The 20,917-nt window shown below is 48.0% G+C and overlaps 1 protein-coding gene across 2 annotated transcripts in view; it reads left to right on the forward strand.

Annotated features, from left to right (window-relative positions):
* The first annotated feature begins 844 nt into the window (after positions 1 to 844).
* arhgap35a (Rho GTPase activating protein 35a) overlaps positions 845 to 20,917 on the forward strand; it is a 57,358-nt gene continuing 37,285 nt past the window's right edge. For both annotated transcript variants that reach the window (XM_079515046.1, XM_079515047.1), the window contains exon 1: positions 845 to 4,764. In XM_079515046.1, coding sequence (XP_079371172.1) covers positions 973 to 4,764 — 3,792 coding nt within the window. In that variant the 5' untranslated portion in view covers positions 845 to 972. The remainder of the gene's footprint in view (positions 4,765 to 20,917) is intronic.

The following is a 20,917-nucleotide window of genomic DNA, read 5'->3' on the forward strand; positions in this document are numbered from 1 at the left end:
TGTTTTAAACATTATTATGTTATAATTTAGCTTTTGAAAAATAGCAGATCTACAAGCTCGTAGCGCGCCACCGAGTGGCGCGCTACGAGCTTGTAGGTCTGCTATTTTTGAAAAATCGTGAAAATATTTATTTCAGAAAACTGGAGGATTTAGAAGATTTTTTTTAAATTCTGAGGTCAGGCCTGAAGGGTTAAACATCTGCATTACTTTATTTTCCAGTACAAGAAGTCTACACAATTAGAATTGTGGACAAAAATCGTATCCAACGACAACAAAATATTCACGATTTGGGTCTGAGAGACTAAATGGTGGTCCGTTGGCTCAAATGCCAAATAAATAATAGGGCCTTGATATGAAAAGGGTTGAAAACCACTGCTGTAGCAGAGATTAAAATAGGGTGCATTTTGCATCCCAAAACGCAGTTTATAGTTAAGGGACACAATAAAACGACCTCTGTTTTTTTATTCTAGTTTATATTGATAGCTTTAGTTATAATAATAATTTATTCTTCTGTTTTCTACATGAATATAACCACATTATAACCATATAAAATGAAATGGGAGTTAAATGCTGCAATTTGTAAAAAAAGAAAAAAAAGAATGCAAAATATGACTCCTGACGTCGTTGAAGTGGGACTCATAAAATGTCCCTGGGACTCATCTGAAAGACCATCCCTGCATCCCGGGACTCATTTCATTGAAAACCTATTTACATCACTACTGTAGACTAATGGTATTGTCTCTCTCTCTCTCTGTGTGTGTTGCAGACCTCCAGCACTGTGAGCTTCTAACCACTACTGTAGACTAATGGTATTCTCTCTCTCTCTCTGTGTGTTGCAGACCTCCAGCACTGTGAGCTTCTCTTGCATGGAAACCCCGCGTCCCCGGCAGCAGCCTCCTCCTCCTCCTCCCTCCGCTAGAGCTTGTGGCCAACATGGCGGGATGAGCAACGGCGAGCAGCAGCGCTGAAACGATGGCCAAAAAGCAAGATGGCCGCACGCCCACCCTCAACCTGGTGGTGGTGGGCCTGTCCGGCACGGAGAAGGACAAGGGCCAGTGCGGCGTGGGCAAGTCGTGCCTGTGCAACCGCTTCGTGCGCCCGAGCGCCGACGACTTCCACCTGGACCACACGTCGGTGCTCAGCACCAGCGACTTCGGCGGCCGCGTGGTCAACAACGACCACTTCCTGTTCTGGGGCGAGGCGGCGCGCACGGCGGAGGACGGCGCCGACTGCCACCTGCACGTGACGGAGCAGACGGAGTTCATCGACGACCAGACGTTCCAGCCGCACCGCAGCACAGCGCTGCAGCCCTACATCAAGCGGGCGGCCTCGGCCAAGCTGGCCTCGGCCGAGAAGCTCATGTACTTCTGCACGGACCAGCTGGGCCTGGAGCAGGACTTCGAGCAGAAGCAGATGCCCGAGGGCAAGCTGATGGTGGACGGCTTCCTGCTGTGCGTGGACGTCAGCCGGGGCATGAACCGCAGCTTCGAGGACCAGATGAAGTTCGTCACCAACCTCTACAACCAGCTGGCCAAGACCAAGAAGTCCATCGTGCTGGTGCTCACCAAGTGCGACGAGGGCGTGGAGCGCTACATCAAGGACTCGCACAGCTTCGCCCTCACCAAGAAGAACCTGCAGGTGGTGGAGACGTCGGCGCGCTCCAACGTCAACGTGGACCTGGCGTTCCTCTCGCTCGTCCAGCTGATCGACAAGAGCCGGGGGAAGCACAAGATCATCCCGTACTTTGAGGCGCTGAAGCAGCAGAGTCAGCAGATCGCCTCGGCCAAGGACCGCTACGAGTGGCTGGTCACCCGCCTCGTCAAGAGCCACAACGAGACCTGGCCCAACACCCAGCGGCGCATGCAGACCTCCGGCGAGTACAAGGAGTATGTGTTCCTGGAGGGCACGGCCAAGGCCAAGAAGCTCTTCCAGCAGCACGTCCACCGGCTCAAGCAGGAGCACATCGAGAAGCGCAGGAGGGCCTACCTGGGCACGCTGCCCCAGGCCCTGTCCATGCTGGCCCCCGAGCTGGACGAGATCGACCACCTGAGCTGGTCGGGCGTGCAGAAGGTCCTGGAGACCAAGCGGGACTTCTCCCAGTGGTTCGTGGTGCTGGACGACACCCCGTGGGAGACCACGCCGCACATCGACGCCGTGGAGGACGACCGCATCCCCCAGGACCTCCTGGAGACGCCGGCGGCCGAGGGCGTGTACGAGGCCCACCTGGAGCAGCTGCGGAACGAGCGCAAGCGGGCGGAGATGCGCTGGGAGTTCAAGGAGAAGCTGAGCGTCTCTCCGTTCGTCACGGCGGGCAAGCCCTGGGAGGAGGCCCGGAGCTTCATCATGAACGAGGACTTCTACCACTGGCTGGACGAGGCCGAGTACCTGGACATCTACAACAAGCACCAGAAGGAGATCATCGACCGCGCCAAGGAGGACTTCCAGGAGCTGCTGCTGGAGTACTCGGAGCTCTTCTACGAGCTGGAGGTGGACGCCAAGCCCAGCAAGGAGAAGATGGGCGCCATCCAGGAGGTGCTGGGCGAGGAGCAGAGGTTCAAGGCCCTGCAGAAGCTGCAGGCGGAGCGGGACGCCCTGGTGCTGAAGCACATCCACTTCGTCTACCACCCCACCAAGGACACGTGCCCCAACAGCCCCCACTGCGTGGACAGCAAGCTGGAGCAGATCCTGGCCTCCAGGTTCCCCACGCGCTACGCCTCCTCGTCGGACAGCTCCAGGGCGGACGGGGGAGGCCGGGCCGCCGATCGGATCAACCTGGTCATCCTGGGGAAGGACGGCCTGGCCAGAGAGATGGCCAACGAGATAAGGGCCCTGTGCACCAGCGACGACCGCTACGTCTTGGACGGGAAGCTCTACGAGTTGGCCCTCCGGCCCATCGAAGGCAACGTGCGTCTGCCCGTCAACTCCTTCCACACCCCCACCTTCACGCCGCACGGCTGCCTCTGCTTGTACAACTCCAAGGAGTCGCTCCAGTACGTCCTGGACTGTTTAGAGAAGCTCAGGGAGTCGACGCTGGGCCGACGGGAAAGGGAGAACAGCCTGGCTCAGCTCCCGCTGTCCCTGCTGCTGGTCACCAAGCGGGGGGTGGGCTCCATAGGGGACATAGGAGGGGAGACCGCCCAGACCCTCATCCACCAGGGCCAGCAGGCGGCCGGGAAGCTGCAGTGTGCCTACCTGGACCCCGCGTCCCCCGGCGTGGGCTACGGGCGCAACGTCAACGAGAGGCAGATCAACCAGACGCTGCGGGCTCTGCTGGAGTCCAGGAGGAGTCTGGGGAGCAGCTCTCCGACCCCGGCGCCCCTCCTCCCCTCCTCGGCGCTCCTCCGAGACCCTCAGGCCCAGCCCGGCCCGTCGGAGGCCGACCTGCGGATCGTCATGTGCCTGATGTGCGGCGACACGTACGACCTGGAGCAGCTCCTCGCTCCCTTCCTGCTGCCGCAGCACTGCCGGCCGTCCTCGGCCGGCCTCGGCGGCGGCACCTCCGTCCTCCTGGAGCTGGACGTGGGCGCCCACCGGCAGAGCGTCGAGCTCTCGCTGCTCTCCTTCCACTCATCCTTCTCCCTCCGCAAGAGCTCGCTGGTGCACGGCTACATCGCCGTGTACTCGGCGCGGCGCAAGGCCTCCATGGAGACGCTGTGCGCCTTCCTGTGCGAGGTGCAGGACATCATCCCCGTGCAGCTGCTGGCGGTGGCCGAGAACCCGATGGAGCTGACGGACTCGGAGTCGGCGCGGGAGCAGGTGGGCCAGGGCGAGGAGCTGGCCCGCGAGATCGAGGCGCGCTTCAACGCGGTGATCTGCGGGCACGGCGGCGTGGTCGGCGGGCTCCACAAGATGGACCTCTTCCAGCCCTTCCTCAAGGAGGTGGCGGAGAAGTGCACCATCGTGGAGGCCACGCACATGTACGACAACGTGGCGGCCGAGGCCTACACCACCACCACCACCAACGAGAGCGTCAGCCCCCGCTGCGGCTCGCCCAGCCCGGTCAGCTGCGCGCTGCTGGACTCGGAGGACGACGGCGACGCGTACTCCCTGCGGGAGGACGGCACCCACACCTCCACCACGGGGAGCTTCAAGCTCCTCCCCGACCTGGAGGAGTCCTTCTCCGTCATCTCGGAGATCAGCACGTTCGAGAGCAAGCTCAACAACAAGGTCCCGCCGCAGGTGAAGCCCAAGCCCGTGCGGAAGGTCAACCTGGGTCCCTACATGGACCAGCAGCAGCAGGGGGGAGGCGGCTCCAACCGGCGCTCCCTGCCGCAGGCGGTGACGTGGGCGCCGGGCGTGGGCGACGGCGGCTACGACCCTTCGGACTACGCCGAGCCCATGGACTCCGTGAGCAAGCCGCGGCCCTCGGAGGAGGAGACCATCTACTCGGTGCCTCACGACAGCACGCAGGGCAAGATCATCACCATCCGCAACGCCAGCAAGGGCCACCACGCCAACGGCAGCGGCGGGGGCAACGGGTCGGACAGCGAGGCGGACAGCAGCTCCCTGGAGCGCCGGAGGAAGCTGTCGGCCATCGGCGTGAAGCCCAAGCTCTACCGGGACCGCTCCAAGAGGCTGGGCAAGTTCAGCAGCTTCAGGACCAGCTTCTCCATAGGCAGCGACGACGAGATGGGCGGGGGTCCGCCCAAGGCCGGCCAGGAGGAGCTGGGGGGAGGGGCCCACAACAAGGACAACTCCGTCAACGAGGAGAGCGAGGACCCCAAGAGGAGGAACATCCTCCGAAGCCTGCGCCGAACCACGAAGGTTAGTGACGTTTGCCCCGATTGATTCTCTCACAAGAGTATATATTAAAGGGGCATTCCACTCATTTTCAACATTTTACTATGTAATTAATGTACCTTAGAGCTGTTGTGTGGAAATAAAAAGTTCCCCCATTCTGTGTTTCCTAGAACTAGAGGTCTGAAAAAAATCATTAACATGGTGAAACACTGGTGATTTTTTTCATAATTACAGTTCTAGGAAACACAAAATGGGGGGACTTTTTTATTATTTCCACACAACAGCTCTAAGGTATATTAATGACATAGTAAAATGTTGAAAATGGGTGGTTTTCCCCTTTAAGCAGGAAGTAGGAAGTGTTGTTATGTGTGCATATAGAGCCTATTATCTTGCAAAGCTAACGGTTGGTAAGTTCTGTTCTTTTTTTGGCAAGCGAAGTGGTTCGATGTGAATCAAGTCAAAATGGGTTAAACTGAGAAACGAGAGCAGTATGCAGTATGTGTATAGAATAGATATTGCGTGTGTGATACGCTGAGGTCTTTGTGACCGCTCAGCGGGAGTTCCTCCAAACTAGCCAAGTCATTAGAGAAAACGGACAGAAAGTCCTGCAGTCGGATAGAAAATATTTTAATGAATAGTACCAAAGCAGTATGCCGTGTTTGTGAGTGTGCATGCGTGTGCGCACGTATTTGTGTGTGTGCGTGTGTGTGTGCGTGTGTGCGCAGCCATTAGTTTATAATATGTGCTTGTGGCTTTGCTAAAAATGAGGTTTTTCCCATTATTTCGGAGCAAGTTTGCTGCTATTTTGACAGCTGTACCGTCCGGAGATACAGTGTGTGTGTCTCTATGTTTTATTCTCAACTACTGGCACAGCAGAACTCTCTTTGATCTCTCTTAATTTTGTCAGGGGAATCGCATGGAGAGCTGTGGGCGACCCAGCCAAGCGGTACCGTTAGGGCACACACTGTAGTACCACATGGGGCTCCAGTGCTGCTGACACCGGCTCCATTCACATTCGGGCCGGAGCTTTTAACCCATTTTGGGGAGGGAACCTCCTTTTGGTGTTAGCATTATGTTATGCTTTAGCTATTGAAAAATAGCAGATCTACAAGCTCATAGCGCGCCACCGAGTGGCGCGCTACGAGCTTGTAGGTCTGCTATTTTTTTTAAATACGACTCGACATAGAAACATAGCTTTTTCAGAAAACTGTCAGGATGTAGAAGACATTTTTTTAGAATCTGATCTCAGGTCAAAGTGGTTTAATGCGTGTCGCTCCCCTACTCCTCCTCCTCCTCCTCCTCCGTGTAGCCTGTCTCTCTCCCCACTACCTCGAGTGATTGACATTTGCCACTTAACACTTCTGATGCCACCCAGGGACATGTGGACTTATCAAATGTCTTATCAAATAAAAGCGCGGTGGTGCCTGCCTTGCACTGCCTGGTGACGTGTGGGCATGTCTTGAGGTCTTTTTAACCCATTCTGACCTGAGATCAGATTCTACAAATGTCTTCTACATCCTGACAGTTTTCTGAAAAAGCTACGTTTCTATGTCAGTCGTTCTTCGATTTTTCGAAAATAGCAGACCTACAAGCTTGTAGATCTGCTATTTTTCAATAGCTAAACCATAACATAATGCTAACACCAAAAGGGGTTCCCGCCCAAAATGGGTTAAAGATGGAGAGTGCAAAATGGGTTAAAGATGGAGGGTAGAAGACCCTCCGCTACGCGTCGGGTCTACCTACACCTCTCCGCCATTATAAAATCCATGGTAACCTGAGACCTCTTGTGGCTTATTGCTTTATGCTATGTGGCCACACCCACCAATTCATATACCGTATACCTGGTTTTCACCTTAGCACCACCCACCTGAACTTAACCCATTTTGGGCGGGAACCCCTTTTGGTGTTAGCATTATGTTTTGCTTTAGCTATTGAAAAATAGCAGATCTACAAGCTCTGGCGCGCTACGAGCTTGTAGGTCTGCTATTTTTGAAAAATCGAAAGAACGACATAGCTTTTTCAGAAAAGTGTCAGGACGTGTAAGACATTTTTTTAATCTGATCTCAGGTCAGAATGGGTTAAGAACAGATGCTGTTGTATGATAATAAGGGGAGGGCGGCGGCTGATTTCAGTGTGTCACTAAAGCGGTGTATTTCGATTGGGCCTTCGAAATTCATAGAAAAAGTACAAAACTATGGCACTCCATCTTTAACCCATTTGGATCTGAGATCAGATTCTAAAAATGTCTTCTACATCCTGACAGTTTTCTGAAAATCCCCATGTTTCTATGTCAGTGGTTCTCAAACATTTTCATGTCAAGGACCCCCAAAAATGTAATTGGCCGCCGACCCCCATCTGAAAATATGTTGTTCCAGCTCGTACGAGCAGTACGACTCGTACTTGTAGATCTGCTATTCTTCAATAGCTAAAGAATAACATAATTGCTTAACCCATTCAGTTAAGCAATTATGTTTTCTAAATCATGATGAATTTTCTGAAAGATTTGAGGCACATTTTAACGGTTTTTCAAAAATAGCAGATCTACAAGCTCATAGCGCGCCACCGAGTGGCGCGCTATGAGCTTGTAGATCTGCTATTTTTCAATAGCTAAATTATAACATAATGTTTAAAACACCAAAATGGGTTCCCGCCCAGAACGGGTTAATCATCATGGATAATTAAAACTACAATCCATGATGTCAGTTGTCTCCCTCCCCCCCCGATGGAGAACTACAATCACAATATCCATATTCTCTATATTATTTGTACTAGTTATATTGTATTACTTACATCAGTGGTTTCCCAAACTTTCAATATCAAGGACCCCCAAATTGACACTAATTAGACCGCGGACCCCCATTTGAAAAGAGAATAAGAGTTTACAGCTATAGCAAAACCTGCTTAATTTCAAGGACCCCCAGTTTGACATTCATTATTCTACAGACCTCCATTTAATGGCATTTCTATCTCTGGGACCCCCAATTTATATGGTAAAATCTATGTTAATTTAACTCTCAGAGTTACAGACCCCTAAGGGTCCATTTTGTTCCAAACTTAGCTGGGGACCCCCTGGAACTCCCTCATGGACCCCTGGGGGTCCCCGGACCTCACTTTGGGAACCACTGACTTACACCATACAGGTTAACCCATTTTGGGCGGGAACCCCTTTTGATGTTAGCATTATGCTATGCTTTAGCTATTGAAAAATAGCAGATCTACAAGCTCATAGCGCGCCACCGAGTGGCGCGCTACGAGCTTGTAGGTCTGCTATTTTTGAAAAATTGAAGAACGACTGACATAGAAACATAGCTTTTTCAGAAAACTGTCAGGATGTAGAAGACATTTTTAGAATCTGATCTCAGGTCAAAATGGGTTAAAATAAAAAGGTTAATGGAGTAATTACTTCAGCCTATCCCAGCAAGCACGGTCAGGACCTGGACAAATTAGTGACGTCTCTATTGGGGCCAGATCAAGTCAAACCAAGACTAGTCAGATCTGGCCCCAGAATATCACCTGATTTCAACAAACATAAATTCTGCCCACTAGACGGACGTCCCTGGATGAATCGGAGAGAGTCAGATGGAGGCCAGATCAACTTTAAGTCATATCATAACTAGTCAGATCTGGCCCAGAATAAGCTATATTATTTCAACTGGTTAACCCATTTTGACCTGAGATCAGATTCTAAAAATGTCTTCTAAATCCTGACAGTTTTCTGAAAAAGCTATGTTTCTATGTCAGTCGTTCTTCGATTTTTCAAAAATAGCAGACCTACAAGCTCGTAGCGCGCCACTCGGTGGCGCGCTATGAGCTTGTAGATCTGCTATTTTTCAATAGCTAAAGCATAGCTAACATAATGCTAACACCAAAAGGGGTTCCCGCCCAGAATGGGTTAAGTCATATCATAACTAGTCAGATCTGGCCCAGAATAAGCTATATTATTTCAACTGGTGAAGACGTCCCTGGAAATGACGTAAAGATCATCCCCATATTGGCTGTGATCTGGCCTAGTCCTGAGTGTCCTGAACGTCACCGGATGACGTCATCATGACGTCATCATGACGTCATTTGGCTTGCTGGGATATTATTGCTTAATGAGTAGTATTCAAATGCTATTGTCTTTTTTTATGTCCAATGTATTTGTATTTAGTTCATAAAGTCAACATAACTATAACTGAATGCATTTGAAATTAAATGAAATGTTACTTCTCAGGCGTCCAATTAAAGAAATTGCCCAAAAAAAATCAGGATTTAAATTAAAATATAGCAAAAATAGCCGATCTACAAGCTCAAAACGCGCCGCAGTGCGACACGTTTTGAGCTTGTAGATCGGCTATTTTTGCTATGACGGTAATGTGCAATTTGGCCCCTCTGGAGTGAGTGTGGAACTATAGTGGCCCTCTGGAGTGAGTGTGGAACTACAGTGGCCCTCTGGAGTGAGTGTGGAACTATAGTGGCCCCTCTGGAGTGAGTGTGGAACTACAGTGGCCCTCTGGAGTAAGTGTGGAACTATAGTGGCCCTCTGGAGTGAGTGTGGAACTATAGTGGCTCTCTGGAGTGAGTGTGAACTATAGTGGCCCTCTGGAGTGAGTGTGGAACTACAGTGGCCCTCTGGAGTGAGTGTGGAACTATAGTGGCTCTCTGGAGTGAGTGTGGAAATATAGTGGCTCTCTGGAGGGAGTGTGGAACTATAGTGGCCCCTCTGGAGTGAGTGTGGAACTATAGTGGCTCTCTGGAGTGAGTGTGGAACTATAGTGGCCCTCTGGAGTGAGTGTGGAACTATAGTGGCCCCTCTGGAGTGAGTGTGGAACTATAGTGGCCCTCTGGAGTGAGTGTGGAACTATAGTGGCCCCTCTGGAGTGAGTGTGGAACTATAGTGGCCCTCTGGAGTGAGTGTGGAACTATAGTGGCTCTCTGGAGTGAGTGTGGAACTATAGTGGCTCTCTGGAGTGAGTGTGGAACTATAGTGGCCCTCTGGAGTGCGTGTGGAACTATAGTGGCCCTCTGGAGTGCGTGTGGAACTATAGTGGCCCTCTGGAGTGAGTGTGGAACTATAGTGGCCCTCTGGAGTGCGTGTGGAACTATAGTGGCCCTCTGGAGTGCGTGTGGAACTATAGTGGCCCTCTGGAGTGCGTGTGGAACTATAGTGGCCCTCTGGAGTGCGTGTGGAACTATAGTGGCCTCTCTGGAGTGAGTGTGGAACTATAGTGGCTCTCTGGAGTGAGTGTGGAACTATAGTGGCTCTCTCCATGGTCGAAGTCTCCCACCCCTGGTATCAACGCACTGCTCTGGGGGATGGCGGTTCTGGGAACCTACTGCGTCGACGCTGTCAAAATGAATTCATGAATCTCCATCATTTCTTCTTTTTTTGTTTTGTTATTGAGGTTTATCCCATTTTGGGCGGGAACCCCTTTTGGTGTTAGCATTATGTTATGCTTTAGCTATTGAAAAATAGCAGATCTACAAGCTCATAGCGCGCCACCGAGTGGCGCGCTACGAGCTTGTAGGTCTGCTATTTTTGAAAAATCGAAGAACGACTGACATAGAAACATAGCTTTTTCAGAAAACTGTCAGGATGTAGAAGACATTTTTAGAATCTGATCTCAGGTCAAAATGGGTTATATATCACATGCAGGCTATATATATATATATATCATACGCTCTTCTCTTCCACCATTTCTATTTGTCGTTTGCCATGCCTCCTGTCCCATCGATCAATGTCCCCTACTGGTGCCCGTCTCTTACACTTAGTATTTGGCGGTGACACATTTTTGACCCTACACGTGTTTGACTTATCAGTCTGTCATGCCATTCTCTCGCTCAACAAAGCCTGCCACCAGAAGTGCCACCTGAGTAGGGGCAGGGGAGGGAGAGAGAGAGGCTGTGTGTGTGTCCGTGCACGCGTCCGTGTGTGTTTGTCCGTGCGTGCGTGTGTGTGTCCGTGTGCGTCCGTGTGTGTGTGTGTCCGTGCGCGCACGCGTGTGTGTGAGTGAGTGATAATTACTGTAGCTGTCAGTCGGGGGGACACGAGGGAGGAATGATGAATGTTTTCATACACTCGGTGGCGGCGGGGGGGGGGGGGGGGGGGGGCGTTCCAATAACCTCGGTGTGCTCCCTCACCACCTTGGCTCCTATAGCCTCTCTTCTATACCGCTATGCCCCCTTTTCCTTTGATCTCACGTATACTTTGCACTATTATCCGTTGCCAAGAATCGACCGGTAAGCATCACAGTGGGACGTGCCCATTGTACACAGCCCACAGTTGGACGTGGCCATTGTACGCCGTGCGTCAATATGTACTGAAAGACGGGGAGAAAAGAACACGCTTCCATGCAAATGTATTGATATCACCCACCACAGGTGACATTACGAGCATAACCCATTTTGGGCGGGAACCCCTTTTGGTGTTAGCATTATGTTATGCTTTAGCTATTGAAAAATAGCAGATCTACAAGCTCATAGCGTGCCACCGAGTGGCGCGCTACGAGCTTGTAGGTCTGCTATTTTTGAAAAATCGAAGAACCACTGACACAGAAACATAGCTTTTTCAGAAAACTGTCAGGATGTAGAAGACATTTTTGGAATCTGATCTCAGGTCAAAATGGGATAATCAGGTACCCCCCGAAGAGCTCGTGCTCAAAACGTCGATATATCCATAAAATTAGCATGTCGTTTTCCAAAAGCGCCTCGTCTATTTTTGTTTAGTTTCGATTTTTCTGCTTTTACTCCAGTTTTACAAACACATTTTTTCTCGTAACTATACGTGAACACTTAGTAGAGCCAACATGAATGCACCATTTCCCTGTTCTGAGTCAAACAGTCGGCGAAAATAGCTAGTCATGTCTACAGGCTCACAATGCGTCACGAACGTGTTGTGAGCTTGTAGATCAGCTATTTTTGGCGAAGAGTTATGGTGTAGAGGGGGAGGGGCTTAGTATAGACTCCTGGGAGTTTTCTGAAAAAGCTATGTTTCTGTGTCAGTTGTTCTTCGATTTTTCAAAAATAGCAGAGTGGCGCGCTATGAGCTTGTAGATCTGCAATTTTTCAATAGCTAAAGCATAACATAATGCTAACACCAAAAGGGGTTCCCACCCAGAATGGGTTAAGCATATAGGGATCAAGTGGTTAGTTGGTGATGGTGTTATGTCACCTATTCCCTAGATTACAGTGGTCCCCAAAGTGGGGTCCGGGGACCCCCAGGGGTCCTTGAGGGAGTTCCAGGGGGTCCCCCCAGCTAAATGATAGGTTGTAACCAAATGGACCCTTATGGCTCTGTAACTCTGAGAGTGTACAAATGGAACCAATGTTCCATTTGTACACTCTCAGAGTTAAGTGAACATTGATTTTACAATATAAATTGGGTGTCCCAGTGATATAAATTCCATTAAATGGGGGGGTCCGTAGACTAATGCATGTCAAACTGGGGGGGGTCCTTGAAATGTATCGGGTTGAGAATCACTGCTAGAGCCGTAAAAATCTTCTCTTAACTCTTTGAGAGTTTCATGGATTTCTATATAGTTTTTAGACTTCTCTATGGCAGAATGGCGTTTTTGAATGATTTATTGAAAATTCTCTGTTGTGAATGTGTGACAACGAAAGACCTTCAGAGAAAGCTTGGCTTGTCTGCTTCCAGGAAAAAAATGAACTGAGTTGATAAAATGTTTAGTTGTGGTGTTGGAAGCCATTTAAAAGAGCCTGCATTTACACTGGGTAGTGTTTCTAGGACAACAAAAAAAGTTATGACCTGTTGAAGTTTTATTTTCTAAATAACTTTTTTTCTGCTGGGCGTACATAGCCATGCAATATCTCATTTTAAAGGGTGAGTTGTCTAGTTCAATTAAAATAAAATAAAAAGTTTCTCACATGTACCACTGTAGATATTTTGCCATCTATAAATAGCATGGTCAGTCATGATCAATCTGACCTATCCAGCTAAAAGTCCCCCTAGCTCTGAAATGGAACATCATATAAACTCAATTCTTTTTTGGGGTAAAATTAGACATTCTAACGCACATTTTGATATATACCATGTTTACATAGTCTTACCAGTACCGTGTCTATTCATGCATGTATCTCAAAAACCTGTTGTGAAGAAACAGTTTTGATAAAAAACTCATCCAAGGACATTGTTTTGATATGACTTTGTGCCCATGATATGTATCAAAATATAGACTTGAATGTATACTGTATTATAACAAAAAAATTGGGTTCTTACCATCTACCGTTACAGAGTAAATCACAGTTGAAACTCGCTTAGTCAAACCATAAACCTCAGACTAGTGAACAAAATAGCCATGACAGGTCTAACTCATTGTAAAAGCTTGTCTTTTATTTTTTATGACTACTAACATAATACAATTATAATAAATATTACAGAAAATAAATAGGCCTACATACAAAACAGTTGTCCCCAAACTCCCCAGTGTCCCCAAACCACTGCATTCCAGTTGTTCTTGACGGTGTGTGTGTGTGTAGGCTAAATTTAAAAAAAAACAACAACTGAAATGAATGAATGCATCCGGTTCAGTGTCGGAGAACTCCATCGCAGTCTTGACTCTTCGTCTTCATCATCATCATCATCATCATCATCCTCCTCCTCCGATGCCAGTTCTAAATATATAAAAATAAACATTTAGCTGTAGTCAGCCCGGCCAATAGCCAGTTGGGGGGGGGGGGGGGGACGTAGGCTATCTGACATCATCGTCATCATCATCATCACACGGAGACACACTAAACAATGTACAATCATGATTGTATACAATATACAATGAATGCAATTATCATGCAAGCTCAGACGTCAATGAAACGTCATACAGATCTTATATAATACGCTACTGTTAGCTTCACTCCCCGTCCCCCCTCCGATCCTTGTAGCAACGTCATCATAACCACGCGTTGCTTCAGTAAACGATGCATGTTTGTTCTCCGTCTTTGTAGACAGTAAATAAAAGGAGCGAACATTACTCTAAAGATCAGATCGCCTATAAGGCACGCTACAATATAAAATACTTGTACTGCCATGCGTGCATGCCTGCTACGATACATTTGTACTGCACCAACCAACCGATCGAAACCAACCCCCCCCTCCAGCCCTTAGCCAGCACCAATGCACCGACCAACACCATTAGCCAGCACCTTCGGTGCTGGCTAATGGCTGGGGGCCATCGTGGTGAGTCATTCTGGCGTCATGATCTGACTAGTAGTAGTAATTATCCAAGCATCTATTTGTAGCGATCATTTTATGATTTCTGATCACTATAGAAGGGCATTTTCTACAATAAGATTACCTCAAAACATTCCGGGTTGATCGTCTTCTTCAATGGTTTCCCGGTATAGCTCATCGGACGACGATGGGGAGACAATGAAAAAAGGAGGGAGGGAGCAGCGAGTCTCGCTGTAAGCACTGGACCAGGGCTACTCCGCCTGGAGAAGGCGACTGGGACGCGTATGGATCAATACTACTACCACAAAACTCGCTCAAATAAATAGTACTGCTTTCAACTTTTTCTGCTAGAAAATCGCTCGGGCGAGACGGCAAACAGGCAAAACAATGAAAACTATGAAGACTCCCTCTGCCCCCACTGTTTACAGGGGGTGGGACCAGCTTCCAATGGCAACACGTACACGTGTGTCACGTGACACGGGTTTTCTGGGTAATGTAGTTGGAATATAAGCTCAGGAATTTAAACAGCGCTTCGGAGCATATTAATATGTTTAGATTCATCAAAAACTGTGAAGACGCCAATTGGCGTCATTGATCATTTACGGAATTCTGATGAAGACGCCAATTGGCGTCTTTCATCTTCTAAGGGTTAAGTGGGAACCCCTTTTGGTGTTAGCATTATGTTGTGCTTTAGCTATTGAAAAATAGCAGATCTACAAGCTCATAGCGCGCCACCGAGTGGCGCGCTACGAGCTTGTAGGTCTGCTATTTTTGAAAAATCGAAGAACGACTGACATAGAAACATAGCTTTTTCAGAAAACTGTCATTTTCAAACAGACATTTTTAGAATCTGATCTCAGGTCAAAATGGGTTATGGGGGGGGTCCCTGGCATGTATTTTCAAATAGGGGTCCATGGGGCTAATTAGTGTCAATTTGGGGGTCCTTGACAGGAAAAAGTTTGGGAACGGGCTGCCCTATAAATATGTGGTCTTTTCGGGTCTCCGTTTCAAAGCAGCTGCAGCCTAGTCGAATCCCCCTGGGGATCGAACACACTGACCCGTCGTTGAGTTACACCGCCCGGGTCATTTTAGGGAGCGGTATCGTAGCAATAACTACTGAGGTTAGTTTAACCCATTTTGGGCGAGAACCCCTTTTGGTGTTTTAAACATTATTATGTTGTAATTTAGCTATTGAAAAATAGCAGATCTACAAGCTCATAGCGCGCCACCGAGTGGCGCGCTATGAGCTTGCAGATCTGCAATTTTTCAATAGCTAAAGCATAACATAATGCTAACACCAAAAGGGGTTCCCACCCAGAATGGGTTAAGCATATAGGGATCAAGTGGTTAGTTGGTGATGGTGTTATGTCACCTATTCCCTAGATTACAGTGGTCCCCAAAGTGGGGTCCGGGGACCCCCAGGGGTCCTTGAGGGAGTTCCAGGGGGTCCCCCCAGCTAAATGATAGGTTGTAACCAAATGGACCCTTATGGCTCTGTAACTCTGAGAGTGTACAAATGGAACCAATGTTCCATTTGTACACTCTCAGAGTTAAGTGAACATTGATTTTACAATATAAATTGGGTGTCCCAGTGATATAAATTCCATTAAATGGGGGGGTCCGTAGACTAATGCATGTCAAACTGGGGGGGTCCTTGAAATGTATCGGGTTGAGAATCACTGCTAGAGCCGTAAAAATCTTCTCTTAAGTGGGAACCCCTTTTGTTGTTAGCATTATGTTGTGCTTTAGCTATTGAAAAATAGCAGATCTACAAGCTCATAGCGCGCCACCGAGTGGCGCGCTACGAGCTTGTAGGTCTGCTATTTTTGAAAAATCGAAGAACGACTGACATAGAAACATAGCTTTTTCAGAAAACTGTCATTTTCAAACAGACATTTTTAGAATCTGATCTCAGGTCAAAATGGGTTATGGGGGGGGGTCCCTGGCATGTATTTTCAAATAGGGGTCCATGGGGCTAATTAGTGTCAATTTGGGGGTCCTTGACAGGAAAAAGTTTGGGAACGGGCTGCCCTATAAATATGTGGTCTTTTCGGGTCTCCGTTTCAAAGCAGCTGCAGCCTAGTCGAATCCCCATGGGGATAGAACACACTGACCCGTCGTTGAGTTACACCGCCCGGGTCATTTTAGGGAGCGGTATCGTAGCAATAACTACTGAGGTTAGTTTAAAACCCCTTTTTAGTCACTGTGTCAGGGGGTTATTAGCACACAGAATCTGACGTTCAGTCGGTTCTGTTAATGGTTTAATGGTTCTAGGGCTGGGGGAGCTGCATGGGGCGCTGCTGGTGGAGTGTAAACTGTTCCTCTGGCCCAAAGCCTTAGAGGAATGGCTGCTCGTCTGAGTCATGATGGGGGAGGAAGCATAGCTGAAACGAGACCCTGTGTTGCTCCCCCCCTCCCCCCCCCCCCCCCAACCCCATTCACCTCAGGCTGTGGCTGACTGAGCACAATGTCTCTCTCTCTCTCTCTATTCCTGACACTATCTCTCTCTCTCTCTGTCTCTCGTTCTGTCTGTCCCTCTCCCTCACGCTCTGCCACTCTCTCTCGATATGTCTCCCTCTCTTCTTCTCTCTCTCTCTCTCTCTCTCTCTCTCTCTCTCTCTCTCTCTCTCTCTCTCTCTCCCTCTCTTCTTCTCTCTCTCTCTCTCTCTCTCCCTCTCTTCTTCTCTCTCTCTCTCTCTCTCCCTCTCTTCTTCTCTCTCTCTCTCTCTCTCTCTCTCTCCCCCACTCTCCGTCTCTCTCTCTCTTAATCCCTCCATATCTGTCTCTCACTGACATTCTCTCTCTCTCTCTCTCTCTCTCTCTCCGTGTCCCAGACACACACACTCTCTTTTTCTCTCTCTCTGTCTCTTGCCCTCCCTTATAGCAAGAGGCCGGAAACATTTCCTCTCTCTCTCTCTCTCTCTCTCTCTCTCTCTCTCGCTCGCTCGCTCGCTCGCTCGCTCGCTCGCTCGCTCTCTCTGCAGCTTTCTCTTTTTTTTTCTTTTTAAAAGCCCTCAGCCAGCAAGTGGAATATTTCAAATTCCAAAGTCACCTACCGGTGGTTCCATTCCACTGCCCACCCCTCCCCCCCTGCAAAACATGACAACTATAAAAAAGACAGCCGTGACGATGATGTGGGAGACGGAGAGACAAAATAAAACCGTTGAGTCACTATAGTGTTTTTTTATCAATGCTGTTGGCAGCAGTTTGTCTGTCGGTGTGCTTAATGTGCCGGAGGTGTGTGTGTGTGTGTGTGGGGGGGGGGGTTGTGTTATTATTATCATTAAAGACGTGTTTGTTTTGTGTCGTCGTGCGGTCGAGGTCTGTTTTGTCTTTCTCCGCGGCCGGCGCTGGCGGCACGTCCTGTCTCAGTCAGCAAACTACCGAGGAGTGGCCAGAAGGCGGAACTGCAGGTGGTGGTGGTGGTGGTGGTGGTGGGGGGGGGGGTGGGCTATACAAGACAGCCTGCTGAGCAGAGATAGGGGCAGGGGATACACAGCGCTGTCATTGTTGTGATGGTTAGGACATAAATAAATGATGTACTGTGGGGGCCTGGGAGCGAGACAAAACGCTACATCTGAATTATAACTGGAGGAGAAAGGGAGGAAAAGGAAAAAAGAGAGGATGAAAGAGCTGTTTTTGTTGCGGGGCGTCACACATATCAATGCTGTTTTTCTTGTATACCGCCAACACAAAGCTCTCCGCAAGCGTGCTGCTGCGCGTGTGTATAGCGTCGTCGTTGCGCGAGTATATGTTCTGCATTGAGCTTGTAGATCTGCTATTTTCAGCATGCAACCAAGTGTAAAATGAATCTCTTGTCCACTAGTCCCTTCCTGACATTTTTGTCTAGTTTTTTATTTGTTGACTAAATTGTCAGTATATTTAGTCTTAGTGATGGAAGCTGAGTTTTCGTTTAGTTTTCATTTAGTTTTCCTCTGTGGAAAAAAAAGGTAGTCGACGAACATTTGTCGTCTTGGTTGTAGTCGACGCACTACACGCACAGAAGGAGCGCAGGCAGGGCGCGGCAGCAACGAGCGAAAGAAGTCTTCCCATTGGAAAGGCATAAGCCTGATCATACTTGGTGTACTTACTACGAATACCAAACGACTCCATACCAACTCGCCCCCGCAATTTTTTTTAATGTAGTTAACAGTTCATTTAGTATTTCCCCCCCTCTCTGAAATCTGAAATTATCTTGTATACAGATGTATTTGATTGCATAGTAGTCGATCTCTATACTCTGTAAAATTAAGAAAGAACAACATGACACAGAGACTGTGACTGCTTAATTAAGTTAATTCATGACCTTTTAGCAGTTAATTTCGTTTTATTAAACACATTTCTTCCATGTAGCCCATGTTTTGTAATGGCATCATCATGCTATTATGCCCGTGGATATACAGAGTGAACTTAACAATGATAAATTCATCTGATAATACCTTTTATATAATCACCAACATGAATTATGTTTGTTATTTACAGATAGGTAGAGTAGAGTAGTGGGGCGAGATGGAAAAGGGGCGACATTGTGCATTGTGCGATGACGTAGCATGTCGAGAGAAAAACAAAGCTCACTACGCATCGTGGATGAGCTTGTGATTCGGCTTTAACCCCGTAACACCCGGATTAATTTCTACCTGCAAAAAAGAGATTTCAACCTTACTACTACTTTGTACTCATAGAGTATAAAGAAGGATAGAGACTGAACTGGAGCGTTAGCCCCCCCCCCGCTATTCATTTCAGTGGAAGTTGCTCAGTGGCGTTTTGAAGCACCCGGAAGACTGCCGGAAGTATAATTATAACTCAATGGCTCGAGCGAGCGGAAGTTTAGCCTATAGCCTAGCCCCGGACCTCAATTTTGTCTTGCTCAAGGACACTTCGACACTAACTCTGGGGGAGCCCGGGTTCGAACTGGCAACCTTGCGTTTACCATCCAGCCACTCTACCCCTGAGCCACAACGGCCACCTTCTCACACTCCATATTTGAGCATGCCTGACACAGAACTCCCAGGGCTTAAAGTTCTCTGTCCTGGGGGGACGTGTGTGCGACGGGCACTGCCGTATAGAGCCACCACCGCGGGCACCTCTCTAGTACCTATAAAAGTCTCTGTGTATACGTATGTCTGCAATGCACGTAACTCGACAATGGATAATGGATCTCCAACTTCCATCGTTCGTTCTTTTGAGTGGTGCAACCACTCCAAGAAACAGCAATGTCCGTCCTAACCTATGTGACTATGTTTAGAGTACCAGTAGGGGCAAAAGTGGCGCTGTTGTGCCAGAAACAGAGAGAGAGAGAGAGATAGTGCTGCACTGTTGCCTGCTAATTACAGAGAGAGAGAGAGAGGCAGGGGGAGAGGGGAGAGGGGAGATGCACCACTCAGTTCACACGGGTGTGATTGTTTTTTTATTACAGATGTAAAAGCTCATACAACCCATCCCCATCGCTACTCATTGTGAGCTATAGAAGATCAATCGTCTCTTTTCGCAAATTCATTGTACATCAAAGTACACGGGGATTAAGGAGTGTCACCCGACTACTAACCAGTTTAAAAGCTTAGGCCGTGTAGCCAGCGTATTGTAGTGTAGCATGTAAATCAACCCTAATTAAAGAAAGCTGGGTTTTCCTCAGCTAAATACACTGTAACTGAAAATACATGAGCCCTGCTGGCAGCATTACGATAGATTTCATGAATGGCAGATAAAGGCCTACAGAGAGAAGAAGAAGGGAGGGAAAAAAGCACAGGTGATCCTTCCTTTGGCTGATCTTCTTTGTTTGTGTGTTTATGTGGTATTATATTATCTGATCGGCATGGTTTGGTCTGTACAATCCAGCAAGGCCTGTAAACTGGAGCAGAGGGCATGCTGGGACTTTCACCTCTAATGAGAACCCTCCCTTCCCTCTGCCGTCTGTCTGTCTGTCTGTCTGTCTGTCTGTCTTTTTCAATGTATTTTTATTGCGGCTCTGAGATTTCACAACTGTTCAATCACAATTCAATGTATATAGAACCACACATTTTTCTTTTTTCAACATAACATAGGAAAACAACAAGTACCACAATACGGACATTACAATACACAAAAAACAACAAGTACCACAATACGGACATTACAATGCACAGAAAACAACAAGTACCACAATACGGACATTACAATGCACAGAAAACAACAAGTACCACAATACGGACATTACAATGCACAGAAAACAACAAGTACCACAATACGGACATTACAATGCACAGAAAACAACAAGTACCACAATACGGACATTACAATGCACAGAAAACAACAAGTACCACAATACGGACATTACAATGCACAGAAAACAACAAGTACCACAATACGGACATTACAATGCACAGAAAACAACAAGTACCACAATACGGACATTACAATGCACAGAAAACAAGTACCACAATACGGACATTACAATGCACAGACAAAAAACAAACAAACACACACACAAAAAAAAGACGAGTACACCACAGTCTTGACATGATTGTACATTACAGGTCACCAGAGTCTTTGTTATTCACTACCGTTCAATAAGGTACATTGAAGTGCAGTCTAGAAGGGTCCACTGTATCTAAGACTGGTTCCCATACCTTCGTGAACCCTTCCATGTTATCACGGAGGAGATAAGTCAGTTTCTCCAGAGGAACCACAGTAATTACCTCCTTGTACCAATCATCCAGTGTAGGAACGTCTCTATGAATCCAAAGCTTGAGTATAGTCTTTCTCGCTATGTATAAAAGTATTCCAACCAATTTGGCGTTGTCTGGTCTTTGCACTGGATACCTTAGCTGCTAGTACACACTGGAGAGGTGACAAGTTCAAATTATATCCAAGCAAGGTGTCCAGCTCTTTCTTCACCTCATTCCAAAACACAAAAGCATATGTGCATATGTACCAACTTCTGTGTCACATTTATTACAGTTAGGAGAGCTGAGACCAAGCTTGCTTCTCAGTAGAGGTGTATAATGGAGTCTGTGTAAAATGTTGAATTGTCTTTCT

This window comes from Electrona antarctica (assembly GCF_951216825.1).
Source record: "Electrona antarctica genome assembly, chromosome: 11".
Taxonomy (NCBI): Eukaryota; Metazoa; Chordata; class Actinopteri; order Myctophiformes; family Myctophidae; genus Electrona; species Electrona antarctica.